Source organism: Sylvia atricapilla, chromosome 2 (assembly GCF_009819655.1).
Source record: "Sylvia atricapilla isolate bSylAtr1 chromosome 2, bSylAtr1.pri, whole genome shotgun sequence".
Taxonomy (NCBI): domain Eukaryota; kingdom Metazoa; phylum Chordata; class Aves; order Passeriformes; family Sylviidae; genus Sylvia; species Sylvia atricapilla.
Window position 1 is genome coordinate 77,121,588 of NC_089141.1, and position 19,722 is coordinate 77,141,309.

A 19,722-nucleotide genomic window follows, 5' to 3' on the forward strand; every position below is an offset into this window, starting at 1 on the left:
TAATATGTGCCTCACTGAGATTTTGTATATAAACCATTAGAATGAGGGAATATGCTTGGTATCAATAAAATGCTTTATGTAAGATTCTGTATCAGTATGAAAAATTATGATGGTTTTTAAAATATTTGTATTATTTGCTATCTTTTTCTAAGGATGGCTGAGAACTGTTTATTCCAGCCTGTGGTTCTTACTGTGAGAACAATTAGCTTTAAACATGTGTTTTAAGGATGCAATTTACTTTGAGACTTTGGGAGTGGATAACCCATCAGGAATTTGCAGAGATATCAAGGATTTTTTTGCCTCTGTTGGCTATGCTGCAGAGGTGTGGTTTGGGATCTGGTCACTTACATAACCTGTAGCAGCCTGAAAGGTACTCTAGTGTCCTTTCCAACCTGACCAACTGTGTGATTCTGTGACCCTAAATCCATACTCAGCAACAGTGGTGGATTTTTTTTTGGTTAAGTGTCTTTGGCCCCTGAGCACATATTAGCTTCCAATGTCATGAAATGTTGCCCTGAAGACTGTCAATATAAAAATGCTGTGTCAAATTAGATGCAATAGCAGCTTTATTGTAGGAACAGCAATTCACATGTAAGTGCTTGTCCCAAAAAAGAAATCACCTCCATGAGATATCTTCAGTAGGATGTGGCCAGTAAACAACCAAGAAGGTTGCTATCTCCTGTATCCTTTTTTTTTTTTTTTAGCAAATCTATTCTTGATGCTAAGATATGTATCTGGAAACCACGTCTTACTGGATATTCATAGTTTAAAACACTGTTAATGAAACAACTATCCAGCAAAGAAAATAGGCAATTTTTATTTCTGATTCACTACAGTGAGAAAAAAATAATGATTACTCATCAAATAAAAGGGAGTTTTGAACCTGTGCACTAAGTGTGGTTATTCCCTTTTTGTTGGAAATCTAGCCATGATATGGAAGTGCTAAAACGGACTGAGGCTAGCTTGAGTTTCTGTATGTAGGTTTTAATAGACTGTGAAGAGACCTGTTTTTCAGCAGATAACTGCTGAACACTATCAGAAAATTGCACTCTGCTAATATAAGCAAAGTTGGGCATCCACATTCCTAGGCTGTTTTCAGAATCTTGGCTCGCTGACTGTGCCACCTGTAGCAAAAGCTCTGCCCAAGGAAAACAGCAACACCCACCACGCTGCTGCCTCCCTGGCAGTAAAGATAGGGCTGTACATGGTGACTGTAACGGTGCAGGATATGGGCAAGGTAATGAGCCAAATCCCATCCAAGAGGATCTGGCTGGCATCCCAGGAAACACCCTGCAACTCATTAGACTCAATTAAACTGAGGAGCCTCCCAGAGCAGCATGCCCTGTTCAGGAAAAAGACTCAATACATTAATTTCCCTAACAGATTTTGTATTTTGGAGCCTTATCTTCCTTCCTTGACTTGGTGTTAAACTTGCTGTATCTTCTGCAAAACAGTTTTAAACATTGTGGGCATCCCTCAGTAGCAGAATCAGTGCTTACTTATGCAGAATCACTTCAGGCGTCTTACAGTGTTATACTCTTAATAACTGCTTTAATTTCAATAAAACACTCATACTATTCCTTGTTATTTTCAGATGTCAGTACCTTGCAGTTTGCATAAACAGAGGTATTTGGTTTAAATTACTCTCAAGTGTATCTTAGTGTACCTCTTAAAAGAGCAACCCTATGATATGTATGCTATCCTCCACTGCCTCCTTATACAATGGCATTTTTGATCCTTGTAGGGAATGTCAGTGTTTTCTAGGCCAGTGGCTCAGTAAGTAGTACTCAGAACTCACAGAAAAAGTAGATGCTTAATCAAATATTTCCATCCTCAAATGTTCTAATCACTAGCTCTTCCTGAATATATTTACATGTTCCATATGTTACAAGTTAAAGCATTTCTCTAAAATTAGGTGATGAATTAATTTTTTTGAATTTAAAATAAGCATTAAATTACATATTTAATTAAAAATTAGATACTCTGCTGAAGCTGTTCTGAAGTTTTCAAGAATTAAGCTTCAGTGTTTATGGGAAAAGCAATGGAAAATCAGTTGATATCAACAGATGCAACTTATTTTCTTTAAGTGTATTAGGGTTAATTACTATGGCTTTTATTTAGAGGTCACTGAAAGACCTGGAAAGATGGAAAAGGACAATTTGATAGGCTTTGGCTTATGTCCTGTTGAGTAACCCATGAATTCTGTTTAGGTTATATTCTGACACAAACAAGCTTCCTTCTATATATTTTTTCTTTAATAATACATTCAACTCACTGGTGACTTTTTAATGGAATTATTCTGGAAATATCACAGAAGGCTAGCATTTTCAGGTGCCTTTAACTCATTTATAAGCATCTTCTGTAAAAGGTCAACAGCTTCTTTGGTGACTTTTTTTAACCCAGCCTCTCGTAGTTGAAAATTTTGCATGTATTCCTTGCTATAATTAATCTGGGTTTTTAAATTTATTTTTTTTTTAACATTGGTTTCTGCTGTTACCCCTTCTTAGGGCCAGGTCCACAAAAGGATTTTTGCTTAGCAGTTAGTAAGATCCCCACTTCAGTGTTTGAAATCTGTATAGGGCTAGGCTGCTGAAGATGCCATCTTGTAAAAGCCAAGTCTCTTCAGCCAAGTGCTGGAATCATTCAGGAGAAACCACCATCTCTTTGTGGCAATTCTAGTTGTAGAAAACCTCTCTCATGTACTTCTCAGGCTATAGGCTTCCTGGCACATGATTGTCCAAGGATTCCTGTTACTGTGCAGGATTCAGAGCCATGAACCTTCTCCTGAGGGTAAGGATGTCTCAGAGTCTTCCCTTCAAGAGAGGTTTCTTGTGCTCCCTGGGTTATGGCATCACCTGAACTTGACCTTCCAGTCTCTGCTTTGCCTGTGAGGGTGTGGCCTGACATCCTCGAGGAGAAGGAGAGCAGCTTGTCCCAACAAGGGGCCTTAGGGCACACTGCAGGAATGAGCCAATTGCTGAGCTGTCAAGTGTGCACAAATGCTTTCTGACCTAGAGCAAATATTCAGTAATTCCATGGGAGTTGGAGAAGCTTTGTTTGTGGTGAAGAGGATTTGGGGTGTCTATAGATGTTAGTCTCGGGTGCTGCTGGTCTTTTGTGAACTCACCCCTGAAAGCTTTAAATGAGGAGGACTGTTTTTTTTGTTGTTGTTGTTGATGTTGTGGTTTTTTTTTTTGTTTGTTTTTTGTTTTTTTTTTCCCTGGGTATAATTTTACTGCCTTCAGTAACAATGGGTTGGGGACAATTTGATCTTTGGTAGTAAAAAAAATAACAAAAAAGAAGTTACTGGGAAGGGAAACCCTGATTGTAGGTCTCTGAACCTAAAAGAAAGCTTCAAAATGTGAGTCCTGATTGAAATAGCAGGATCAAAGCATCAGTAGTAACATCCCACCATACTCTAGCTCATGCCAAAATAATCCTTTCATTCAAAAGGCTTTTAGCTTGATTATTTTCTTTTATATCACAGCTTTTTAGGCAGCAATTTTGTGCACATACACACATGCATATGGTTGCATGTGTGTAATTTGGGTTGTTATTTTCTAGTCTGAATGTGCCAGTACACTTTGACTGTGAGTAATAATTTTTGTGATTTCAGGCTCCTGCCACTGTGGAAAGTGCATCTGTTCACCCGAGGAATGGTACATTTCGGGCGATTTCTGTGAATGCGATGACAGAGACTGTGACAAACATGATGGTCTCATTTGTACAGGTGCAGTACAGGCTAACACTTAATTGCTTCAGGACACAAACTGAGTTGTTGGGAATTATGTTAGACAAAGCCCAGCTTCTTATTTCCCCAGTGATGGAGGAAGCACATTTGCTGGTTATTCAAACATGCTATAATTGTTTCTTCATGCAACGCAATGATCAACTTAAGGTTTCAAAATAAAAGTTAAAAGCCTGAGTATGAATTTAAGTAAGTAAGCCAGCTATGGAATCTATCAACAATTCTCTCTGTAATAGACTACAAGTTACTGTTTTGTGGCAAAGGACACAGTTGTCAGCATTATGATCATGAGGTTTCCTTAGCTTTTGTTTTTCTACTGGACATTCCATGTCTGTAATGCATTTAAGGCACAGACATGATTCACTGATGGGTTACGGGAATATTTGTGTGGGTTAACAGAACTTCCTAGCAATCAGACAATTGTCAGTGGGAGGCTGGAATAGCTGATAGCTTTACTTATGATGTGATGGCAACTGATTCAAGCAGCTTCACCTTAACCTTGTCTGAATACGCAGGTGGCAGATGTCGATAGAAATGGGCAGGCTGCCAACAAATCCTCGTGACAAGCAGAGTGACAAGAAGCAGCATGGGAATTGCTAAATTAACTCACTGGCTGCTTCCTGTTACAAATCTTAATTTTAGAAAATCTTTGCTGAGCAATTATTAGATGTGGAAAAACTCTGCAAGCCAATTAGAGTGAGAGTGTGAAGGCTGACACTAGTAAATTTTGTCTTCCAGCTAGCCTTGTTAGCAAGGGACATTTTCTGAAGTCAACCAGCTCCAGGAACAGGAGCCCTATCTGTAGTTCTAATGCCTAATCCGGATCTTCATAAAGTTAGAAGGAAGAGGAGTTTACATCAAAACAAAAGCTATAGAACTCTCAAGCTGAGCATCCAAGGGTCATAAAACATATTCAAATAAAATTAATAAATGTGTTTCAACTCTTTCCCTGCTGCAGGGACAGGGACATTTTTAATTTAATAGAGAGTTTGAGCTAGGATTTATTTGTATGACACTTCTGAGATTTTAGGTTTAAAGTTTTTCATGTTCAAAGTCATGGTTTTATTGCTATTCTGTTGGTAGCTTTTAATGTTTTTTTCTTTATGAATAATAGTTAAAAGTTATCTTGGTTTTCTTTGTACCTGGAGGGACAGTGTGAACACTTAGCCTCACCAGCTGGGTACAAACACTGGTGTACACAATTACACTTCACCATACACAATTTCAGTATTTGCAATACCACTGATGGAAGTATTGAGAACATGCCATTAATGCATCTATAGGTATGGGGTGGCTTCTTAATGCAACGTAATTGCTTCCTTCCAAAGGAAAAAAGGGTAGGGGGGCAATAAAGGAACAATGCATCTACTTTAGCAGAGCTTTTTACTTCCCATAAAACACATTTTAATGTAGTACATTTCAATTATGTTAATTGCCCTTTATTCATTCTATTCTAGGTAACGGTGTTTGTAACTGTGGAAACTGTGAGTGCTGGGAAGGATGGAATGGAAATGCTTGTGAAATCTGGCTGGGAAGAGAATACCCTTAATGAAGGATGTCAAAGACAGAGGACTTTTTTTTTGTTTCTTTTTGTTTAGGCTGCTAGGACATTTAATTTCAGAAGTGTCTGGGTGTGGGTATGCATGCACGCACACATTCATGGTTGTAAATACCTTAGAACACATTTGATGATCTGCTCCATAAAGAAATGCATCAGAAAACTAAACAAGGAAACAGGAAAACCTGAGCTCTAGAGGGTGAAGTCATAAAATACTGGCCCTATGGAACTTCTCCAGAGATTTTTGTAAATTCAGTGGGACAAATATTTTACCTATAATAACTATTTCTTTGAGCAACCTGAGGCAAAGGTATAAGAAAACCTTTTTTTAACATTATTTACTTGGTTGTCATGTCTCCTTATCAGTATGCAACAATACACCTGTAGAAGAGTAGCACTAGTTGAATATTTGTCAAATAATGTTTGATTTGTTTTATGGTATTTGAAAAACACACTATTTGGCCCTTTTTTTCCTTTCCAACAACCCTGATTATGAACCAACTCATAAATTGAGAGGAACTGTAAAGAAGCCTATAAATTTTTATTTTTTTTTTAATTTGGTCAAATAATTTTGTAACTATGGTCATGTAAATATTACATGACACTCATAGACTGAAGACCCAAAATGTTTTAATGGAACCTTTTCCACAAGAGAACTTCTAGTTTCTGTGGTTGATAGGTCAGTAAGTTGGTTACCTAATCTACATATTACAATGCTTTCAAGTACATAACCTATAGAAACATATGGAATGAAACTAATAAAGATATAAAAGTATGATTGCCTATTCTGCCTATGTATTCTGCAACTCACATGTTCTTCTATTGTACAGTTCCATGTGTCCAGTTTCTTCCTACATGTAAAGCAAATGAAAATTTTTCTATATTAGTAAATTTTAGGGTGAAAATTCTGTCTACTATTAGAAATAACTGTTAAGGACAGATTGCCCTGTCACACATGGAATTCACTGAATTTAACTGCTTTCATGCAGTAGCTTGGTCTCAGCCAAAGATGTTTGGACAATGTCAACAAAGTAATTAAAGTTTTAATACAGTAAATACAAACAAAGCAGTGGTATGAACAAAAATTTTATTTTTATTTTCCAATGGTGAAATGCTGCTCAGTGTGAAATTCACATTGAGTTATGAATGATGCACAACTATTGGGACGTCCCTAAGTTATTTACATATGAGTCTCTTATTTTTTTGTACATGTAGATTTGGCAGCCCTTGAATTCTTTAGAGCAAAAAAAAGAAATATACATTTTAGTTTCAAAAGTGTCTACATTTTGTGAAACCATGATTGAGCAAGAAATTGATTAAATCGCTCAAAAATACTTCTTTTAGATACCAAACTTGAACATTGTGGTTTAGGTGCCAAGGTCCTGATTTTTGAAGAGGTACATGACTCAGAAATAATGGAACTATGTATGAACAAAAAAAAAAATGTATTTCCATTATTAGTCTAGAAATTACTTTTCTTTTAGAAAGGACAGTTTTGAAATAGGAAAATACAATGGTACAGAACATGTAAGAGATCGCAAAATTTCAAAGTATTGTATTTAACTGCTTTATCATTCCCCCGTCCTATATAACTTGCTCTTTAACCACCACTTTTTTTCGCAGTTTAGCTTGGATTCTTTCTTTCTAAAAATGAAGCTTGGTGAAGCCCATGTTCTCAGGGAGTACCATTACCAAACAGCCAACTTATATATAAGCTATGCAGATAAATAACTAGACATACATCCCAAAGCTGCTAGCTACTCTCTTATCAGATAACCAAAGTATCAGGCAGAGCTCTAAACTCTATTCATAAAGCATAAAGAATCTTCAAAGTAAAATTCACCTTGGAATTTTAATTTATATTTTATACTTTAAACCCTTAAACTCCATGGAGCTCAACAGGAATATTTTCTTAAGTTTTAGCAGGTATGCATTTTGCCAACCCTAGTGTCTGGAGAGCACAAATTGTTGCTTTTATTTATATTTATGAATAATGAATACCACTGACCTGAATCATCTCATAATCACTGGATTTTTTGCATATACATTCATCTGCTGAATCAGAGAGTAAACAATGAAGAATACAAAGTTCTCCTTGCTTTCCTTCCATTTGGATTTGTATTAAGAAAATACTAGATAATCAAATCTCATCTGGTGTCACTAGATGCTTTTGACTTGTTTCATGGCATCTAAACATTTATGTATACTGCAGATCAGCTGTGGTATTTCAGGTACTCATTCATATATAAAAGAACAATTCTTTAGGTAGTGTTAGTGTCATATTTGATGCATTATAGTTTGTCATTTGCTTTAATTTTAAATTTATATACTTATAAAGTAATCTTTATTTCTACTTTGATTTTTTAAACCAATCAGCTCCAACCTTTTTGACTACTGGATGGATTATGTAGCCATAGCATTTCAAAAAGTTTATTAAAGTTGTTTGTTAACTTACATACAGAAAAAATCAGAATATCTGAGAAAGCTACTCTCAGTGGTTCATTTCAATGGAATTATCAAACAAAATGGTGCTATTACTATAAACCTTAAAGTGCTAACTAAGACTACTAAAAATTTAATGTACACATTAATTCTTTTCCAATTATTCTTCTGTTTCCTATAATGTTGCTTGAACATTTCCCCTGCTCTTCATGCTCAGGTAACTGGTGATGTGACACCCAGCATATCTGTTTAGTGGCTCATTTCCTCTCTAGAGAAATGAAATCAGAAGGAATAAGATTATTATTCCACATATTTGAATACAATAGCTGTGTTAATAAAGTGTTATCTTTTTCCCTTATCTCATTCTCTGTGATGAGAATTCCAAATACATAAACTGTAAATGCAGGAAGAGGCATCAGGAAGTGAAACTTACTGCTTGATTCTTCATAGCTAGTGACTGTAAAAACCTGCTTCCAGGCCTGTGGCAAAAGGCAAAACCAAACTGGATAAAAGGGGACTTTTTTACTGATTAGATTGATAAACCTTATAAACAAAAAGATACTTTAGCCTTGTTTTCTTCTTGTGTGAGAAAGAACACAATCCAGAAATGTGCCAGTGCTTCTATAATAGACTTGCAGGATTATGCCTATTGTTTATAACATATCTATAATATCACCTGTTAAAAACCTGTGGATTTATTTGCTTCTATAATTTATTAACCTGCTTGTGATCCTTTCTTTTTCCACTGGCTATATTCTTTCTTAGCACTACATAGATGTATTTTTTCATGTACTTGCTCTCACTTTTCCGATGCACTGCCCTTGCTTCTTTGGAGAATGACATCTCACTTCATAGCAAAATGATACAGCTAAATGACACTGGGATGAAGTTAAATATCTCTCTGACTAAATAATTGAACAAAAAAATTTATTTCATCTTTAAAAATAAGTCAGAGCATTTGCATTAGTCATGACAGAAAAAAAAAACCTTGTTATTAAACATTTTAGAATGCATTGCATGAAACATGAATTTATCTAAAGGGCCATTTAAAAGAAAGAGAACCTTCTTATGTAGTCTAATTTTGCTTCCATTCCCATTTGAATGTAGCTGAATAATGTATTCTTTATACCAATAAACAGATGGATCATCATGATACACTTTTACTGCATGGACCAAACTGCCTGCTTTCATACCTCATTGCTTAAACTAGTTTTAAACCAAGACAAAAAGCTTCCCCATACATACATATATATATATATGTAAAGCCAGGGTTCTTAGTATTGTTTCAGGTAGATACCATAGTCAAGGTGAATTGCTTTACTTTTTATCTGGTAAGGGGAGGGCCTGGGAGGGGTTTATTAAGAACCAACTTTTATGAAAATAACAGTATATTAAAAAATCAAATAAGAATGGCAAAAAGCCCCAGCAAATTAAGCAAAAGCTCTGTTACGTGAACTACAAAGCACTTAAAAGGAGCTAGAGACCCTTCCATAGGCCCTATCATGTGAGCAATCTCATAAGGATTCTTGTGTATTTATAACATATTTGAAGTACAGCAAAATAGTGCTTTGTTGAAGTAGTTCATATCTCTTCAAAACTGGATCTCTAAAATTGTGCAGGTGTGACTGATTTTGCCAAATCTGTAGCTGAAATACAGATCAAAAAAGAGAAGAAAATGATTTTGTGCAGTGTTAACATATAAAATGGCAAGATGAGGTTAGATTGCAGTGTGAACAGTCTCTCAGAGATTGGAGAAAACCCAGAAAAACAAAATACAATGCAAGCATGCAAAAGACCTGGAACGCTGCAGATTCACGGACAGCTGCACATGTAAGTACAAAAACCCCAGTCTGTAAATACAAATTGATTCCGTCAGGTTTACTATACAGTACTTTAGTAGTAACAGACAGTTGAAAACAGCTTTCACTTAACAGCAGAATTAATTTTAGAGGGAAGAAAATGGTGAAGTCTCATCCTGGAGAACAGCAAGAGAGGTATTATATTAAGGAGCTGAAATTTTCTTTGGCATGGTAAAGGGGGAGAACTGAGTTTGCCAACCTATTTACATGAAGATTCACCATCCTGTGGCCAGTGCAATGACACTTTGCACAGTCTACTTCTTACATTAACTTTTTGTTGGTTTCCAGTATGCCTTCATATAAATGTTTTATTCATCATGTTGAATCTGTGTATGCAACAAATAAGAATAAACACAAACTGTACAATGCAGACAAACTCTTTGCATATATGTATGTAAATTTGTAACACTGACCAACAGTTCTTTGACAGACACAACCTACAACATGCAGTTAGTTCATCCTTGTCATACTCTTCCCATGCAACAGATGAGACAAGACAAAATTAAAGGGATTAAACAAAGCACAAAGATACCTTTGTTACGTTTAAACAAATTGCAGGAAAAGAATTTAGGACATTGATTAATTGGATTGAACACTCATATGAATTTAGTCCACAGAAACAAAAAAATAAAATTAAAAAAAAAAAATAAACAACAACAAAACAACCAAAAAACCCACAAAACAACAAGAACAAAAAACCCAAAGAACCAAACAAAAAAACAACCTGTATTTCCAGTATGTACTAACTGCTTAAAGAAATTGAATCTGGCCTTAATTATAGCCTCCCAAACTGGTTCACAGATCATAGTTACTCAGGACCAAAAGGTTAATGTTGAAAACAATGCTCATATAGGATCAGGCAATGAACCAGATCCTCCTTGCATGGCTCAGCCAGGTCTCCAGCCCTGTCTCTCCTCAGGCTCTTACACTGGGTGAGTAAAAAGACAACTGAATGGGACATGAACTCGTGTATTCCCTCCTCATGAATCAGGTGAGAGAGAATGTCGCCTTCAGCTGTTTTCTCTTACTTGAAATATTGTGAAGTTCTCCTCTTACAACTGTCGGAAGGCCTGGGGCCACGGCGGGACCCAGCTGACAGCACAGCGTCAAGGCTGCTGCCTCCCATGGGTCCCCTAGCTCACCATCTGAGTTGCTTTGGTTTGATTTTGTTTTCTCAGGGATGGTGCACGAATCCCACTGGACCAGATGGGATGAGAATGGCACACCAAAGTTTTTAATAAAGTGTTGTTTTCCCCACGCACACAGATTTAGTGCTAGCAGGCAAGGGCACAGTCTTAAGTCAAAGTTTCTTTGCATTTTTATCACAGTTTTAGATTAGGTTTGTATTTTTTTTTTCTACATGGATAGAGGGCTTCATGCTTAACTCATTCCCTCCCTAGAAAGACCCAACATCAAGCATTATCTTGCTGTTCTCATATCACACATACAAAAAGAAGTCTGACCTACAGAAAAAAAGAAAAAGTTCATCTAGAATTTAGCAGCTTTACAGTAGCCTCCTTGAAGAGTGCACTAAATGTTGCTTATAAAACCAGAACACATTTGAAAATTAGTATGAAGAATTCATTCAGACTGAATCAGACTGTTCAGCTGAGCAGGCAGGGAGTTTGAAATAATCAGCAGTCTCTGTTAGGGACTTCAGCACAGAGATGTGATAAAACAAATTGCCAGAAATACAATGCTAAAAAAGGAACGGATGGCTTCCTCTTTTTGTCTTTAAATATCAAGGTAACAGAAAGAGGCCAAGAGAGTGTTGCCACACAGTTTTCCAGGCTGAGATACAGTTTGATCTTTGCTGCCATTCCTAAGAAACAAATTCCTTCTTAAGCATACAGAGAGTGCCCGTTTTTTTCATCTTCTGAAAGCCTGTGACTAAGAGTGTAAAAAACTTCAGTGGCATCTCTGTGGCATTCTCTAAATCTTTCCCCCGCCCTCCTTCATCCCCCGCAACACTGGCTTAATTGTTCACAAGTGACAAACTCAAAGGGTTGATGTTGTTTCTGGTAATATGATCCAAGGCTTGATTTTATGATGTTTTTGATTTCTTCTAGGTTCATGTAGGAGAAAGTACAGTATATAGAGATCAAGGCAAGGCACCTTCAATCTAGCAATTTGGTGGGCATGTTATCCTAGGAAGCTGGGTGGAGGTACATACTGGGATACCAGTGAAATACATAGGACCGGACTTTGCATGCTTAGCTAAAAATAAAAATAAAGTTTTGTAATATGTCCAGTTTTAAAACTTCTTTTTTTAAAACACCAGAAATATTAAACTATAATTTGTAACTACCCTTTGCATTGGTGCTGCAAAAAAGAACACAACAACATCCTTGCCCATGCTTTGCTAAGTAGGTGTGGGATTCAGCCAAAAATAACAATGGCATTAAGTTCAGTTCCTTAAAAACAGGAAAGGATTATATTTGAAATGGATTTAGGTAGCGCAAATCTGATTAGTCTTACTTTTTTTGTCTTTAATTGTTGGTGGTTGTTTTTCAAACAATGAAGATTTAGTAGATGAAAAATGAGCCTTAATTCAGACCTACAAGGCCTACAAAATTCTTTGGACCCACTTTTCCAAAAATGAGTGGGTCTTGCTCGCTGGGCAAGGCAAATGTTACCATTACCAGTAAGCCTGTGATATGTATAAAACACACACACAAAAAGAAACTATAGGGGGATGCCAAACACACGCTTCAGAAAACTCCCCGTTGGTTGTGTTTGACACTCTTCCCTCCACTTTAATGCCAACCTCAGAAGCACAGTATCTGTTACTAAAGAGTATTCACATTTAATCAATATTTTAAGCCAGAGACAACAATCCTATTCTTTATAGATATAATTTGTAATAATAGATTTTTGAAGGCTTCCTGATTCCCTGATTGCTTTCAAAACTAAGCCACCGGCAACACTTAAGTTATAGAGAAACACAATCCCTGCAAAAGGTCACAAACAGTGGAGCGAGCAGCCTTATAAAAAAGGGAAGAAGAGAAATCCATAATAGCACAGGTTTACAGCATCTAACTAGAAATTACTTGATTATTTGTGTGCTACAAAATCGAACTTAAACACATGGATTTTGCTGAAACTGGACTCAAAAAGGGATTATGGGCAATTGTCAGCAGGCAAGGTATCAAGTGTACTTGTGAAGTATGTCATTCACATGAAGTGTCACAGTCACAGAAAAGATATTAAAAAGGCATTCCAATATCTGGTAGGGCATTCCATGGTCTGAGTTTAGCTGGTTCGTCCAGGTGTTTTCTCATTGTGGTGGAGCTACATGTTGAGATTTATCCACTTGCAACAACTCAGTTCAGAAACAGCAACGGGCAAGCTGGTGACTTGCCTGCCACAAGCTGATCCACAGACACTGCCGAGGGGAAGTCTGGCAAGGATAAATCGCTCAACTGTACTTGGGACTCAGCAAAGTCACAACACCTGTGAGGATCTGGCTATGTCGTCTTGCTCTTGTTCACTGGTTTGCCACCATTCATTATTGCAGATGCACTTGTGCTTTTACTTGGAGTTACCCCAGCCTTTGGCACTGTTTCTCCAATATCATGCAAAGATGGTTCTCGATACATGGCAACTGAGGGGAAGGAAAAGAAAAGGAGATGCATTTTTAGCAATGTATCACATATGAGAGTTCATCTCATACAGCATTAGTTTTCTATGCTCTTTTTGCATACCAGGGAAACTCTATTTTGACAGACACTGGTTTTGCATCACTGATGGAATTACTTGACCCTCCAAAATTTTCACACTTCTTCTGCATCTGACTTAAAAATGCAGTAGGAAACTGCATTCTTGCTTGGATACTATGGATATTATAGCTTCTTGGAAATAAAAAACTAGTGTCCTGTCTTTGCATAAGGCATACAAAAATATTCATGTGTACACATGCAGGTATATTCAATCCTTAAATAAACATTAAATAAAGATGCGAGCATTTAGAAGTAAAATGTGGTAAGACAGATTATTAAAATTATTAATAATTATTAAAAGATTATTAATTTAAAAACCGGATCATACAATACAGTTGTCTAGTCTTAAGTGTTCTTAGTCATACACTGCAAGACTAGGGTAGGGTCCAGTTCTACGAAGTTACGTGTACATCAGTCTCCCAAACCTGAGGAATTTGGCCATGGTCTCCACTGATCTCCACTGAATGTAGAAGTGCAGAAAACTCCAAATTAAACTATTAACTGAATTCTTAGAGGAATTAGAAGTTTTTCCCTGGTCTTTAGTCCCTATGTAACCACTTCAAATCCTTTGAGGGAAATGCATGTATTCAATTACACAGTTCTAGCATTAAGCTGCCTTAATGATTAATGCTCTCGGATAATTCAATTTCATTTTCCATGTCACTGTATCAGGTAATATTTCCACTTATACCTAACTTCACTTGCATTTATTTATATCAGAGCAATGTTAAAAGAGGTGTCACAGCAGTCAAAGGAATTATCACACTGATTTCTGGACTGTGTGTGTGCTAGCATGGAGAGCACAATTCCTTCATTCCGTGTCTAATTAGAGTGGGAGGCTGCAGCATCAAAGTACTGACCTTGATCTTCAATGGTGTGAAGTTTAATGATAAATGTAAAGGGCCCCATAGCATCATTAACTAATCAAATACTTGTTCTAACATTTCCAGTGACATAATCTAAATCCTTTTATAGCTTCTGAAAGACTGAAATTAAATGTCTTCTCTAGAGTACATAAGGCTGGTTATGATGTATATCTTCAGAGTGGCCCATAAATGTGTTTAGAGCACTTGGCTGATTAATTAAAAGAGCTTGGTGAAATAACACTGTGACCTACAAAATTATTACATTGAACAACATGAAATGGAACTATAAAGTAAGGAATTATATAGCAGAGCTGTCGTATTTAATGATTCTCATAGACAATGTAAATCAAGTTATTTCTAAGCATTGTCTAAGCTGTTTTGATGGAGTCTGATAATCCAAACATTCTTTAAAAAAGGTAAATTCTTTCTTAGAACATACGAATTTGCATTGCTTTAAAAATGCAGGGGTGCTCCCTCCCTATAAGTCTTAATTTAATGTAGAGGTACCACGATATAAATTATTAGTATTGTTGAGAACTTATGAAAAAACTATAAACTTTCACAAGACAGGGAATGCACAAAGGCATCAGCCTGTCTTCAAATAAACATAAGATTATTCTGATGATTTCCTTATGATGAAACTAAAGTCCTTGACACACTGATCCTTCAATCAAAAATTTGAAGCTAAATATCAAAAGGAATTGGACTGCTAACCAAAGCATTACTCAGGTATGTGTTTGCAGATGGTAAGAAATTAGATAGTTTTCAGAATGACTGAGGCTATGTGCAGCAACTAGAACAATGAGTAGTGCCAGCAGGACAAGAAGCAAAAGGCAGCATAGGTTTACAAAGGCCTGCAGAATACATAGGATAACACAAAATTTTAATATATAAATGGATTTTTCAGAGAATGTGATGTGATTTTGGTGTGTAATGTTATTGTGATTGTTATTTCCTCCTATCTTGGTTTAAAGGCCAACTTATGTGAGTTGTGTGCATTACACCACCTGACAAAGTAATACATCATGACTTATTTCATAAAGAGACCTTTGTGTTTTGTATTAGAAAGCTTCTACTTTGAAATGTTGACATTTCATCCCTTACCTTTATAACTCCCAATCCTTCTACAATATTCAATTATTTCATTATTTCATTTCCTTTTCTGCCTAATGAAAGGACTATTTTCTCACTGCAAGACTCACAACAGCTTTTGCGCCTAAGAACAGAATATTTTAAAAGCAGCACAATGCTCTTCCACAAAAGATTTCTTTTCTTGCAGAATGACCTCTAATTCCCTGGAGAAATGTTTTTACATATGCCCTTTCTAGCATCACTAGATGGAAACACAAAACTGTTCCACAAAACTTTGGGAATGGCATTGAGATTGGCCCCTGTGTGGGGCATGCATATTCAGTAAGGGCATTTTGGAAACCACGCCCTCCTCTTGTGAGATCTATAGGAGGGTGTGCCAGAGATGGACTGAGCCTCACCTTCCAATGGCTTGGGTAGAAAATGAGCTGCTGGTTTTGTTTTCTTCACTCTGTTTCCTTTCATGACCTGCCCTTCTTTGTTCAGCCCCAAGAACCAGGCCCTCCCGGACTCCTGTTGTCTGTAGAGCATGGATGAGTAGATTACATAATAATTTTCAAAAACAGACTCCTTGAATTTGCACTCTGGTGTAAAAAGTTCCTGTGGGAAGAAAAACAAATGTTAAATGGTATCTCTAAAGTGCAGGATTTGTTTTTTTAACTTACAAATACCTCATGGTAAGTTTTGTATATGATTTAAGATAAGGTTTTCTGCTTTAAGACCAGGACTTCTGTCTTTCTCTGGAAGACCACCAGTGAACTTAATTCACTTCCCATGCATGCCTCAGTTTACCCAACTGTGCAACAGAGATAATATATTTTTAAAGTGGAAAGAAAGCCACAGAGGCATAAAAACACTATTTAAAATACAGGCATAATTATTGTTATTGTGCTTATTTTTCTGATAGGATATCCTTATAAAGATTAAGAAAGTTAATGCTAAAATAGCATTAATGAGATAACAGTTGTTCCATTTTAACTGAATGCAGCAGGCTCCCTCTCATTTACAACAACTAATCTTCGATGCTTAAAATGCTGCTACCAACATATTGTAATATATAGCATTCCCTGTAGTCCTGGAAAATACCACCACAGGGAAATACCATTCTGATGCACAGATTTCTGGACAAAGAATAACATTTCCTGCTGGCATCCTCAGCATTCATTCCAAAACCGGATTTTTTTTTTTTTTTTTTCAGAAGTCCCATTCAGTAACAGCAGTTGTCCTAAACTCTATATAGGTAAATCCAAACATAAACTTCTGTAGTCCAGTAGCCAAGTAATTAAAAAAATGTAAATATATTAATAAAAAAATAACTAACAAAATAACCAGTGTGAATATCCATGGAGATAGAATTACCAAAATTCTTTGAAAAAACCCAGCAAGTTAATAAGAAGTAAATATACATTTAAGATGTCACAAGAAAATAGGATTCTGTGTGAATGTGATTTTCCGTCTGTGGACCCATCTGCTGAAGCCTGTAGAAGAATAAGACATTAAAGGAGGAGGTAGATGTGGGAAAGGGGAAAGTAGCTTGCGAAGATTTCAGAGCTCAAAGTTCTCAGCCCTGAATACTCTTTCTATTTCTTTCAGTTATCTTTCCAAAAAAAGCAAAGAAAAAAAAATCTGGAAACTTCATATCTTTTCACTTCTCCATTCACAGTGGGGTTTTTTTTTCATTTCTTTTTGTTCCTGGCCCCATGCAGTACTGAGTTAACACCCAGCAGGCAATGTATTTTCAGGGTCTCTATGCCAGCCCCAGCTGCCTATATATTGTAAGAATTTCACAGCTGTTTCTACCACAGAATTTATTTTCTGGAAATCAAAGTCCTTAAAGACACAGCTCCCCATACCAAAAAGCACAGATTTAAGACTTTTCTGAATCTGCATTGTCACTTGGTGTACAACCTAGTTCTCCTAATGTGGTGGGGTACATGGTATTTGTATTGCCATGGCTTAAGTTACCACCTGTGAGAAAAGCTGTCTTGATGAACACCAGGCACACTACAGCATTCCCAATCTTTGAAAAAAAAAAATTAATGTACTTCATGCAGCAAGAGACTAAAAGCAGGGAACAGCTGGGAAATAATTCATGAGCCTGCCCTAAAATAGGTTGCTTTGTCTGTGTCAGCCAGTACACTTAGTGTCTATAGGTCAGACTCTTACAGGATGCAAAAAAAGTCAGAATTGAGCAATGGGCATCTTTTTGCACTACCACTTCTTTACCCCTCACGTACAACTGCATACCAAATGCATATATATAGATATGTATATATATACATGCAAAAATGTAAATAGAATCTGTACTAGAGGCACTGAATACAAATGACAGGAAAACACCTTGACTGCACCTTCTCCTTTGCCATGGGGCTTTTTCTCTCTCTGTTCAGAACTTTAAGACATCTGTTGTTTGTGTTACTCTGCTTTCTCCTCCACTGATTTCAAGTCACAGTAGGGCTCAAGAAGACTCAAAATAAAACCAGAAGGCAGGGAGGCATACTAGAGGGAATGCCTCTTAAAGCCTAGCACAAGCATTTACATGCGAGTCATGTTCCTTGGCTGTTGAAACAGCAGATGCTAATCAGGAAATGCCTACACAGCTCTCCTTATTGCCTACTTCACTAAAAATGCTACCCCCTGTGTTCCCCACGAAGTTTTACTTCCTTGTAAGGCTCAATTACCATAAACACTACTTCTTAGCCAATACTCACATTTTTTGTGCTATAAACAAAAGCCGTTTGTCATTCTATGTTCCTCTATACTAGACCTGCTTGGCTGCCTCTAAACACTCTACGTTTTCTCTAACAATATCCATTATGATACTTAAACAAGGTTTCTTCAATTCATATCCCTTCCCTGAATCAAACCAGTCTCTTTCCTTTCTCATTTCTTTGGCATAGCAGTAGTTACTGACAGTGCACAATATATGAAGTGGTAGGCATTTACTTTAGCAAGTAAAATAAATATATATATAGATCATGTCAATGCAATTACTTAATTACTTGGCTACTCCTGGTTGCAGACTAATGATGGAAAAACTGGCATCATTACTATTATGTAGTTAAGAAAACCATAATAATAGTCTGATATATATATATATTATATATATATATATATTTTTTTTTTTATTTTATTTTTTTTCTTTTTGTGTGTGTGTGTGTACAAGGAAGAGTCAAACCCAAATACTGCATTCTGCCAAAAACTACTGCAGCTATCCTACTTCAGATGTCTGGGTAGGGCAACAGCTTTGGACAGGGTTTACTTTCATCCAGTATATTAGGAGGCTATTCTGCCTGGGTTAAACTCTCAGTCAAAAAGTCCCATAAATACATGCTAATTTAAAGCAGACTAACAGTTCCAGCAGTGTGGGGAGTATTCATTAATGAAAATTAGGCACCTGACAATTGCTATACTGAACTGCAGACACCAGTTCCTCTAAGGAAAGAGTTAGTCAGAAGATGACTTCTGAAATGGCTCCCTTCCCTGGGGCTCAGGTGAAATTCAACATTTCTAAGTTAAGAGTGGTGCTTAAAGTCTTAGACACCATCTCAGCTGGCTGAAAATTGCTACTATATTTTCTACAGCAAAGTTAGCCATAACACCTAAGATGTGGTTTTTGCATGTACCTAGGTCAAATCTAAGTCTGCATATCTTAGACTGAACCCAGTGAGAACTCCCAGAAAATTAATAATGCGCTAACAGCACTGCCTTAAAAAAAAAAATCCACAGGCGACTTTATTTAAACCTATTGTTGGGGGTAAAGGCAGTAAAGGGTGCTTTATAAGAGGTGAGGACACTCCTTTAGGCTACCTCCCTATCTGTATCCTACCTGAAGGAATCCAAATCTGCATCAGGCTAACATGAATAATTTAGATCTTCCCCGCAAGAATGACTTTTTGGGTTTTGATCCCAGGACATTTGGTATTAAGAAGTGAACAAATAAACTGCAAAACCAGACATGACTTGCAAACAAGAATTTGTGCTCAGGATTTCTCTTTCAAGGTGAGCCCAGATTTTCTTTATAAAAAGTGGTTTTATCCTGTCAAAGCAACATTTGAGAAATAAAGTGTACATCAGCTGCCAATTTCCAAAACCCCAGGAATGGGCTTTGGCTGTGAACTGCCATCTGATACAGTGTCCTGTGTCCCAGAGAAGTAAAGGATGTATTAAACTGAACTTTGCTGAGAAGAATTTTCACTTGGGTGTTTTTCTAGATTCTCATCAAATTTTTGCTTTATGTGAGCCCTATTTGGAGATATTTTAATTTAATTTTAATCTAGTTGCAGTAACATTGATTGCTAATTAAAGATTGTGAGTTCAAACTTCTGGAACCAAAATTTCAGTCATTGCAGTTCTTATTTTTGGGGCCTCCCACCAGCATTGCCAAATCTTAGCATTATAGTATTCAAAATGATGGGGTTTTACCTCATGGAATCATGTG

The 19,722-nt window shown here is 36.6% G+C and overlaps 2 protein-coding genes across 4 annotated transcripts in view; one reads left to right on the forward strand and one right to left on the reverse strand.

Moving 5' to 3' along the window:
- The window catches only part of ITGBL1 (integrin subunit beta like 1), a 124,692-nt gene extending 118,407 nt beyond the window's left edge, over positions 1 to 6,285 (forward strand). The window contains 2 exon segments of the mRNA XM_066313491.1: positions 3,617 to 3,730; positions 5,206 to 6,285. Coding sequence (XP_066169588.1) covers positions 3,617 to 3,730; positions 5,206 to 5,297 — 206 coding nt within the window. The 3' untranslated portion in view covers positions 5,298 to 6,285.
- A 4,019-nt stretch (positions 6,286 to 10,304) lies between these two features.
- Positions 10,305 to 19,722, reverse strand: part of FGF14 (fibroblast growth factor 14) — a 218,206-nt gene continuing 208,788 nt past the window's right edge. For all 3 annotated transcript variants that reach the window (XM_066313494.1, XM_066313493.1, XM_066313492.1), the window contains 2 exons: positions 15,683 to 15,881; positions 10,305 to 13,211 (listed from right to left, as the gene is read on the reverse strand). In XM_066313494.1, coding sequence (XP_066169591.1) covers positions 13,075 to 13,211; positions 15,683 to 15,881 — 336 coding nt within the window. In that variant the 3' untranslated portion in view covers positions 10,305 to 13,074. The remainder of the gene's footprint in view (positions 13,212 to 15,682; positions 15,882 to 19,722) is intronic.